The sequence below is a fragment of the Arachis ipaensis genome, chromosome B07 (assembly GCF_000816755.2).
Source record: "Arachis ipaensis cultivar K30076 chromosome B07, Araip1.1, whole genome shotgun sequence".
NCBI classification, from domain to species: Eukaryota; Viridiplantae; Streptophyta; class Magnoliopsida; order Fabales; family Fabaceae; genus Arachis; species Arachis ipaensis.
The window spans coordinates 13630054-13640781 of NC_029791.2; the positions used below are offsets into that span (position 1 = coordinate 13630054).

At 35.6% G+C, this 10728-nt stretch overlaps 2 protein-coding genes across 2 annotated transcripts; both read left to right on the forward strand.

Moving 5' to 3' along the window:
• LOC107609660 (probable calcium-binding protein CML18) lies at positions 355–1281 on the forward strand. The gene has a single exon (XM_016311668.2). The coding sequence runs from the start codon at positions 455–457 to the stop codon at positions 875–877; it is 423 nt and encodes a 140-aa protein (XP_016167154.1). The 5' UTR covers positions 355–454; the 3' UTR covers positions 878–1281.
• Positions 6064–8819, forward strand: LOC110264867. The gene is made up of 2 exons (XM_021107342.1): positions 6064–7710; positions 7782–8819. Exons 1-2 carry the CDS (start codon positions 7621–7623, stop codon positions 8121–8123), a joined length of 432 nt encoding a protein of 143 aa, XP_020963001.1. The 5' UTR covers positions 6064–7620; the 3' UTR covers positions 8124–8819.

Sequence of the window (10728 nt, forward strand, 5' to 3'; positions counted from 1 at the left end):
GATTAGTTATAATTAATATAGTTAAATAAAATATTGAATAATTTGATATTTATCTCAATTAAATTAAATAAAGAGTAAAGTAATAAATAAATTCCTAAAAATTTATATTTTGAACATATTAGTTCCTAAAAAAAATTCCAATAAAATCCTCGAGAATAGTAGGTATGGATACATTGCCTTCAAATTAGCAACTATAATTAGAATAAAAATCGTTAATTTGAACCAACTTATCAACGTTTGTTATCTTAGAAGACTTTATCGATACTCTTTTTCTTTGGAGACTAATTTGTCTAAAATATAAATTCTTATTTTTTTAGAAATTTATTTATCACTTTACTCTTAAATAAATAAATAATTAATCCAGAAAAAAAAAAAAAAGGAGAGAGTTGAGATTTCGCTTCTCACTCTCACCACTGCGCTGAGTCGAAGGAAAAACTAGGAACACTACGCCGCCATGGAGGATGAGGTTCGCAAGATCTTCAACAAGTTTGACAAAAATGGCGACGGCAAGATCTCTTGCTCTGAGCTGAAGGAGATGCTGTTGGCACTAGGATCCAAAACGAGTTCCGACGAGGTTCGCCGCATGATGGAGGAGATCGACCAGAACGGCGATGGTTACATCGACATCAAGGAGTTCGCCGATTTCCACTGCACCGGCACCGTGGCCGACGAATCCAAGGAGCTTAGGGACGCCTTTGACCTCTACGATCTCGACAAGAATGGTCTCATCTCCGCCGCGGAGCTCCACGCCGTACTCAAGCGCCTCGGCGAGAAGTGCTCCCTCTCTGACTGCCGCCGCATGATCAAGAACGTTGATGCTGACGGCGACGGCAACGTCAACTTCGAGGAGTTCAAGAAGATGATGGCTCGCTCCTGAAAATTCGGAACCAAACCGTTATAAATCGGAATCCATTGAAAAAAACGGTGCGTCTTCGCATCCAGAAACTCTCGTTTTTTTTTAGGTACCTAACGTAACAAGTTGTAAATATAGTTGTTAGTAACTGTTCTCTATATACTTCACTCGTTCTACGGTTGATTTTAGGTGTTAGGTTATAACTTGATGATGAAGAAGAAGCATTAGTAGTGTTTTTAGGAGTTAGTTGATTTTCTAGTTAAATGCTGAAATAACCTGCTTGCTTTGCGTAGAAACTGTGATTGCTTTCTTTCTTATCAAGTCTCATGCACTTTTATATTTTATTTTATTTTACTTTTTCATTTTTTATTCTCCTAAAGTCTGTTCTTGTAATCTCTGCACATTGTTGTGGAAGATGATTACTTTTAGCTTGGGAGTTAATTTCATATATTCGTAAATGTCAGAAATTTCGATTTAATTATGATATAATATTTGTTTATTTCGATTGTTTGTGATGGTGGATTGGTTGGTCACGTTATCAATTGGCGATAATTTTGGAATAACATGGGAATCGAATCAAGTTCTTTTTTATTTGAAATTTTATGAGTTTTAATTTGAGCTAATTACAATAGAACGTCATTTTTTAAAATCAAAGTAGAACGACTAACATAGTATTAATGAAATTATTTATGGTGTTGATTTCTAATTTTTTCCCTGGTTGTGGATCACATGTTTATTCTAATGATTTGAGTATAATTTGTATAATTTCTTTCCAGCTACAGTAGTACAGTGTATTAGTTAAATAAATGAAAACATAAATGCAGTATATAAATTAGAAGAATGTTAGGGGTCGCTAATTTTTGTGATTTTTAGTCATCAAATAATCATTAAGATAGTTTTAATAGTGTGAGATTGGGGTAAAATTTTATCTAATGGTTCACTTTTATTTACTGGTTATATGCGGGTTAGAATTTAACAAAGTTACTGCTCTTAGACTTTTTTTATAATATTATAAAATAAAAAAGTTGGGAGGAATGGAAACAGAAAACGCGTGAAGCAGTTATGGTGTGTGAAAAAGAGGATGGTGGCGTGATGTGAAGGGAGTGGTGTATGTGTGTGTGGTGCTGAGCTCAACGCGATTTATTGACTGAATAATGAAATGTTAGTAGGGTTGGTTGGTTGCGACTTGCGCCGTTGAGGAGTCAAATGGCTCAAAAAAATAATTATTTAATCATTAATTAATACCCGCCCTTTTCCGCCAACTAAGGTCTATCGGTGCCATATAATGGGTTTAGGGTGGTAGACTTCTAAGTTCTAACCTTCTAGGTCCTTTTCGTCACCCTAAATTTCGTAGTCTCCCACTTTCAATATTTTAAATTTTCTAAATTTAAATGGAAATTCACAAGTCCAAAACCTACCTTTGCTTTTTTCAGTTTTAGGTTTTAAGATTTTGTGCAGGGATGCATATACTGGATTTGCCTTAGAATGGTTAGATAGTGTTTTGTTAGTAAAATAAAATTGAAAAAGATCAGTGACAAAATGTTTAATTTGTCTATATTGAAAAACAAAGTCAAATGAATTTTAAAGTGAGAATCTTAATTTAGATAATGAAGTGAGAGACTTTATCTTTAGAACAATGGTGCAGAAATGTATTTTACCTTTAGCGTTTTTTTTTATCTAATTATAAAATTTTATTAATTTACCTTTTAAAACGATATTGTATGTCACTTCAAAAAGTTTTTTTTACTCAATACAAACTATGTTACCTTTTTTTTGTTAATACCTAAATAATCTCTTACCAGTAATGCAATATGGTACCTATAATAAGAGAAGAGCTATCAGAGGGAAAAGGATTGGGGAGAAAAAAAAAAGAAAAAGTATTTGAGAACATGCAGTACGAATAATGTGGTTCAATTATAATTTGAGGAACACCCAGTTTGGGTATCACGTTGAAAGGAATTGGTTGGTACAGAACAGCATTGTCTAATATTTACGATTCGCCAACGCTCCTAACTTCAGTTTAGAATATGAGTATTCTAGAATATGTGCTAAAGAGCTGCAATAGGATTATTATGGCTCATTCATAGTAAATTCGAGCACATTTGAAAGTAACACTCACAATTGGAAGCTGCTATAATCTTTGGTGGTGAATGACTGGGATCTCAAACTCATAACATGTTTTCTTTTTTCAACAAAAATGCATTTATCACAACTTTTTATTTGTTCCACTTATTTTTGCTTTTTCAACTTAATTATCAAACTGATTTCTTAAAACTTCTTTTATTCTTGAATCTAGCTTTTAGTATTAAATTTATAAAAATATTGTAGAACAGATCCCCAACAAAAGTATGTCTTTCTTTTGAGAAAGAATTTTAAGTTTCAAATCTCAATTCAAGCGTCTCATCCTTTAAGGCGGAACAAATTTTTATTTTACTTATTTTTTTTATAAAATCTGAACTCATGACAATAACTTCTATTAATCGTAGGTTATTACCTTGATTTATGAATTTGGAAGTTAGAATTTTTAATCAAAGTTTGCATATTGTGATTCTAGGATCAAGAGTAATGTTTTCATTTTTTGAATGTCGAAATGATTTTTTTTGAATTTTTTTTATTTGGTTTCTTGGACTTTCCATGGTGGGTACCCAACTCGTAGCTTATAAGCTCGAGTGTTTGAGTTTTTGAGATTCCGACGATGACATATTAAAATAAATTCAAGTTGTCAAAATTAATAATGATTAAATTTATTATGCTTGAAATAGTACCTCCATTATGAAAATATTGAGTTTAAAATAAAGGAATTGTTTTTCTTAAAACTATTGCATAATGAATTTTTTCATTTAAGTGTAATCTATCTAAAGAATTTTTTTTTTTTTGATTTAAAGCAATTGTTTGAAGAATTGAATGATGGATTTTTTTTAATTTAGATTAGTTGATTCATGAATTTTTTTTCAATGAACAATTATTCAGATATTATTCCTTTATTTCTACCACAAATTTTTATATTATTTTTAAATAATAATATGCTCTAAAATATTTTATAAAAATTTAAATAAAATAGATTATACCTTTATGTGTTTAAGTATGAATGTGATTTGACTTCAAAGAGCTTAATTAGAATTTTTAAGATGAAAACAAGTTTCTGTCTTCCAATTTTACAAACTTTGATATCTGAGTGTCAAGTTGTATTTTTTGTAGTAAATTTGCAAAAACTTATTTTTTTCGATTTCTTGCTTCACACTTTTTATGTTATTATTAAGCCTCCAAATCATTGACCATTTAATTGGTTTAGCAATTATAAGTCTTTGAATTGTATAATGATATGATCACAAAATTTTTCTATTTTTTTTGTGAAACTTTTGTATTATGTATTTTAATACTTATCTTTTGTGACCATATATTTTCTGTTCTTTTTTCGATATTGTTCATAAGTATTTTTGCTCTTCCAAATTTACGAGTTACCTGAACAAAATTATAAAGAGTAGGTTGGAGACACGATATTGTCGCCATCCTCCTATCTCGAGGTCGTAATGTCCCGAATTCGTCATTCTTAATGGCAGGGGTGTTCCTACAAGAATTTCGACGCTCAAGTTAGTATGGATCACAAAAGAAATTAAGTTAGAGATCATACCTTAGTGCACATATTTAAAATAGTGTTGTTACAAGCTTGCTTTGCGTTACAAGCTTTAGGTTGTGATGTTACAAGCTTTTTTTTATGTAGGTTGCTCTTTTTATGAGTTATTCTCATCATAAGATGTTTGATGTCTTATTCAGATCTCTTTTCGTATGATGCTTTTAGGTCTTTATATAGTTAATATTTTAATATTCTCCTTTAAAAGTAGAATGATGGTTAGAGCTTCTTTATAATTTTTAACATGAAAATGAGTTTCTGTCTTCCGATTTTACAAACTTCGATATCTGAGTGTCAAGTTGTATTTTTTGTGGTAAATTTACAAAATTTTTTTTTTTTATTTCTTGCTTCACACTTTTTATGTTATTATTAAGCCTCCAAATCATTGACCATTTAATTGGTTTAGCAATTATAAGTCTTTGAATTGTATAATGATATGATCACAAAATTTTTCTATTTTTTTTGTGAAACTTTTGTATTATGTATTTTAATACTTATCTTTTGTGACCATATATTTTCTGTTCTTTTTTCGATATTGTTCATAAGTATTTTTGCTCTTCCAAATTTACGAGTTACCTGAACAAAATTATAAAGAGTAGGTTGGAGACACGATATTGTTGCCATCCTCTAATTTCGAGGTCGTAATGTCCCGAGTTCGTCATTCTTAATGGTGGAATGTTCTTACAAGAATTTCGACTCTCAAGTTAGTATGGCTCACAAAAGGAACTAAGTTAGAGATCATACCTTAGTGCACATATTTAAAATAGTGCTGTTACAAGCTTGCTTTGTGTTACAAGCTTTAGGTTGTGATGTTACAAGCAATACCTATAATAAGAAAAGGACTATCAGAAGAATAAGGATTGAGAAGAAAAAAAAAAGAAAAGAAAAAGTGTTTGAGAACATGTAGTACGAATAATATGGTTCAATTATAATTTGAGAAACATAGTTTTTGTATCACGGTGGAAGGAATTGGTTGGTACAAAACAGCATTGTCCAATATTTACTATTCGCGAATGCCCCTAACTTTAGTTTACAGTATGAGTACTCTAGAATATGTGCCAAAGAGCTGCAATAGGATTATTATAGCTCGTTCATAGTAAATTACTAAATTCATAGTGTTCTTGTATGGATATTTGGAGGAAAAATTCGGTCTCTGAAAATCGACGTCGAATTGTTATCTTCGGTGTCGACCTTTGAGTTTTGTGATAATTCGAACTTTACTCCAAGAGGATGTCCAATCGCGTAGAGCTTTGAGCAAGAAACCGCGGGGAGGGGGGGAGTGTACCTGCAAAGGCACTCCGAAACTTAAGTCAGTATTGAGAATTCAATGTGTTCTTTTTGGGATGGAAGATCATACCTTTTATGGGTGGAAATGTGTAAGTCGGTTACGCTTCTACTTTATTGCCTGGATTAAAGAGCAATGATGATGGTGGAATGTCAGGTTGAATATTTCACAATTGGAAACAGTCCGTTGAGCTGAGTTGTAACGTAAATGGCCGATTAATGATGTTGATTGCCGATTAATGACTATAATACCGAACTATAACATCAGGTTTCTAAGTAATAATGTGAAAACGTCGGCAGGTGAGTTAGGCTAGGAGCCCCCAGTTCAAGATGCTTAATTAAAATATTTTTTGGAAAAGATTAAATGATGGTAGAAGTGACTGTTTTTAATGAGGAGAGAGAATAAAGTAATGATGGCAATAAGTGTTTTGTCATTTTCAATGTCTGAAGGGGCGGTTTGATGTGATTAGTAGTGGGTGTAGTGGAGTTGAAAGGATTATGTAACTCTTAGTTAGGTGTATTTGAAAAACCAAGAGTTGGGGCTTTGTGGGTCAGTTTTGCGGTTTGAAAGTAAAATTGGGTTTGAAGGTTTCGAAACAGAGGAAAAATGAGTAAAAGAGGTATGTGAAGTTTCTTTCTTTTGTCTTCTTAAAATTCAATTCTTGGCTCGTTGTCTGTTCCTCATCTTCTTCATTTCTGAGTTCGAATGGGGTATGAGAGGGAGACTGAAAGGGAGATAGATTGGTCTGATGACTGGGTAAACGAGGACGTGAAGGGTCGTGTTTCGTTATTTCTGGATGTTGATGCTGTGAGTGGCATAGACAAGGCTAGAGTAGTGAGGGCTGGGTCTGGAGTTCGTTTGGAGTTATTGCCATGTTCAGAGGATGATAGGGTTTACCAGAAAGGTGAAGGTTTTGAATATTTCTTTATGTATAGCTGTGTGTTGGAGGAGCTGAGGGTGAGGGTTCCGTTTAGTGATTTTGAGTGTCAAGTGTTAAAGCAGTTGAACTGCGCTCCTTCCCAATTGCATCCCAATGGATGGGCGTTCCTACGTGCGTTTGAGATTCTTATGGAATTTCTGGAAGAGATCCCATCAGTGGAGCTGTTTTTCTCCTTATTTCAGGCGAAAGGCATGTGAAAAGGCGGATGGGTAAATCTGAATAGCTCGCTGAGGTTTGGCATATTTAAGTTATACAAGTCTTCTTTTAAGAATTTCAAGGAAATGTATATTAAGGTGAGCAATTCTGAGGCCGATTTTTCCTTTTATTTGGACGAAAATCTAGGGAAAAAGTTCCCTCTTTAGTGGTGTTCGGAGCCGCAGAATATTCTGGGGCTTGAAGTTATAACTCCAAGGGATGAGTACATAATTGAGTATTTGACTGAAGTTGTTGATCGGAAGGAATTGATTTCAGTTTATGACCTGTTGCAGTGGGAGGAGAATAAAGATACTGTTATTGCTTACTTGGGTAAGGATTGGAAAGTTGTTTTTTGTATCATGTTTGAGGTTTTTTGAAATGTGTGTTTGTTTTGTTTTCCAGGGGGTAAGTATCCAGGTGTTTCTGCTGCGAGTCTGAGAGCTCGGGTGAAGAGCAAGGGTTTTGATAAGGAAGGGTCTACGTCGAAGGCAGAAAAGATCGGTACTGGCGAGGTTGATCAGCCAAAGCCGAGAAGGAAGAAGGTTATTGCTAAGAAGAGGAAAGGTGACGTGGTCGACTTGTCCGACGTTTCTGATGATGAGAAAGATGAAGTGCCGATTGAAGAAGTTCGTAAGTTTTTTGATAATCAAAAGAGGTTGCATGGGGTTGCTGAACAGACTGATTCCTCGTCCTTATGGGGGAGGGATTACCCATACATGGTTATTGCCGATGAGTGTTGTCAATCGTCGGCAGATATAACTCTGGCCGACGAGGTTGGTGATGTGGCTATTGATCAGTACATGCAGGTAATTTTGATTTTAGAGTGAAGGTTTTGAAATTTTTCTGTTTTTGTGGGATACTAATTTGTGAATTTCAGGTGGTGGGATTGCGGCTGGCGAGTTTGGGGCGTAGCCGTGAAAAAATACATCGGAAGTTTGTTGAGAAGAAGGAGGATCCAAGCTTTAGGGAGGAGTTGGCTTTAAAGACTGCTAAGATCTCGGAACTAGAGGTGAAGTTAGCTGAGGTTGAAAAATATTTGAAAGATGTGAAGGATAGCTATGCCAAGGATGTTGAAGATTTAAAAAAGAAGGAAGCTGACTTATCTGCTCTGAGTGCCCGTATGATTGAGGTTACCACTCAATTGAAGGAGTTGGAGAAGAACAAGCAAGGAGAAATTCTTGATTCCTTCCTTGAAGGATTTGAGAGGGCGTCTGTCTAGGCAAGATTCTTAGCTCCCGAGGTGGACTTTTCAGCGATGGATCCAGGGAAGGTAATTCAGGATGGTGTAATGGTCGAAGAAGATGGTACTGCTGAGGAGGGGGATGAGAATATTCAATAGGGTTTTAACTTGTTTTTTGTTGGTAGTTTAATTTTGTTTCGTAAACTATTTTGCTCTTGTGATAGGCTTATGACTGTTTATGTGTAGACAGTTTAGTTGGCTTTTGTTATTGTAACTGATATTTTACTACTGTTTTTTGGGAGAGGACAAACTTGGTTGTTTCTGTTTGCATGTTATAATATAATATTATTGCTGTATGATAAGTTGGTTTTTATCTGGAATGTGAGTTTGGGTTGGAGCCAAATTTTTTAGGTAAAATTTGTTGCAATGGTGAAATGTCATTAATTTGATTGAGAAATGTTATAGGTAGGCTGAGTGGCCCGAGTTTTGATGCCGGTTTATAGGCGTGATAATAACTGTATCAGTGATCGGTAATGATTTTGAATTAGATCGGCTATTTGTTTTGAATAATGTTTTCCGAATAGTCGGGTTCAGATTATGGTGGGGTTCTGAATGATCGGCTTCCGATTTTTGGATCGGATGTTTGTGTGATTGATCAGCTTAAGATTGATGATTTGTTTGATTGAATGATCGGATTCCGATTTAGATCGGATTTTTGTATGTTTGATCGGTTTTCGATTTAGATCGGATATGTTGAATGATAGGATTCCGAGTTAGGTCGGATGTTTGTCTGATTGTATGATCGGAATCCGAGTTAGATCGGATATTTGTCTGATTGAATGATCGAATTCCGAGTTAAATCGGATATTTGTCTGATTAGATTCCGAGTTAAATCGGATATTTGTCTGATTGAATGATCGGAGTCCAAGTTAAATCGGATATTTGTCTGATTGAATTTCCGTTATTAGGTCGGCTTTCGGATTGATTGATTGTATCTGAATGATCGGATTCCGATTAAGATCGGTTGTTTGAATTTTGACAAATGAAGAGTATAAAATGCACATAATATTGACTGGATAAGGAATTTTATTAATGTAAAACTTTTGAATTTGAAGGCCCAGGTAGGCTAGCCTCGTTAAAACCTCTCCAAGCAAAACCCTTGTGGGAAAAATCTTGGTAGTAGGAAAAAGAGTACTGGCCTGTCCCTGGTATTAACTGTAATATAACTTTAAGGAAGATACATTCCAAGTGTTAGGGAGATCTTTACCCTGTAAGGTTTGTAGTCGGTAGGCTCCATTGCCGATTACTTCTGTTACTCGGTAAGGGCCCTCCCAATTAGCTGCTAGTTTGCCATGTGCTGATGGTTTCCTAGCTTGTTCTGTTTTCCTGAGCACAAGGTCATTTACATGGAAGGACCTTGGATGAAGTCTTTGGTTATATATTCGGGCTATGTGTTGTTGCATGGCTAAGTGTTTGACTGCTGTGGATGATCTGAGTTCTTCAATGAGGTCAAGTTTGGATTGCCGAGCTGTGTCTTGTGTAGTTTGGTCGGCTAATGCAGTTCGTAGTGAGGATTGGAAGATCTCCACTAGTATCATTACGTCTGAGCCGTAGACTAAACGGAAGGGTGTCTCATTTGTGGTTGAATGAATTGTTGTGTTGTATCCCCATATGATCTCTAGGATAAGCTCGGCCCAGAGGCCTTTTGCATCATCCAGTTTCTTTCTTAGAGCATGTAGTATTACTTTATTTGCGGCTTCTGCTAAGCCGTTTGTTTGTGGGTGTTCGACTGAGGAGAAATGTTGTTTGATTTTTAGTTCCTGCAAAAAGGAAGTAAATTTTTTATCGGCAAACTGGCGGCCATTATCTGTGATAATGTGCCGAGGAATGCTGAATCGACAAATAATATGGGCTCGGAGGTGTGTACCACAAATCCCTTCATGCGCCTCAGCAAGTGCAAGGTCAGCTTCTGTTCTGCAAAGACATTTAAGTAATGGATGAGAGAATCCTCGTCAATATAGGAAATTATTATAAATTGTAATAAAGGAGGCTTGCTGGCGGAAGTGTCGAGTATTTTCAATGTCGCCTGGCAAGATCCCTGTCTGGAGATATTGTATGTATGGAGATCTCTAATCTGCTTCCTGTGTTACACTTAAGATTTGTGTTAGTTCGATGCTTGGCTTGGGCAGTGTTGACTGATAAAGTGATGATCCATTTGGTTGAGTGCTGGCGAGTTTAGACAGAATGTCAGCTCGGCCATTACTCTCCCTTGGTATGTGCTGCTGAACGATAAGTAAGGAGTCGCAATATACCTTAAGCTCGGTGATGTTTAGGTCGACAGCGAGTCTAAGGCCAGCAATTAGCGCTTCATACTCACTTTGATTGTTGCTTGCTTTAAAGGAAAAATTGAGGGAATGTTCGATGATGTTGCCGTGGCTATCATCAAGAATGATACCTGCTCCACACCCTTGTGGGTTCGAGGATCCATCAACGTATAAAGACCATTCAATGTAGTCTTCAGCTGTACTTGGTACCGAGAATTCGGCGATAAAGTCGGCCAAAAACTGGGATTTGATGGATGCTCGGCCTTCGTACTTGATGTCGAATTCTGACAGCTCCACCGATCATTTGACTAGTCGGCCAG

What these genes read in the sequence shown, in the direction of transcription:
- LOC107609660 (XM_016311668.2), top strand. Translation starts at nt 455, where the DNA reads ATGGAGGATGAGGTTCGCAAGATCTTCAACAAGTTTGACAAAAATGGC.
- LOC110264867 (XM_021107342.1), top strand. Translation starts at nt 7,621, where the DNA reads ATGGTTATTGCCGATGAGTGTTGTCAATCGTCGGCAGATATAACTCTG. An exon ending in CTATTGATCAGTACATGCAG is followed by an intron (nt 7,711 to 7,781) that starts GTAATTTTGATT and finishes TGTGAATTTCAG; the next exon opens with GTGGTGGGATTGCGGCTGGC.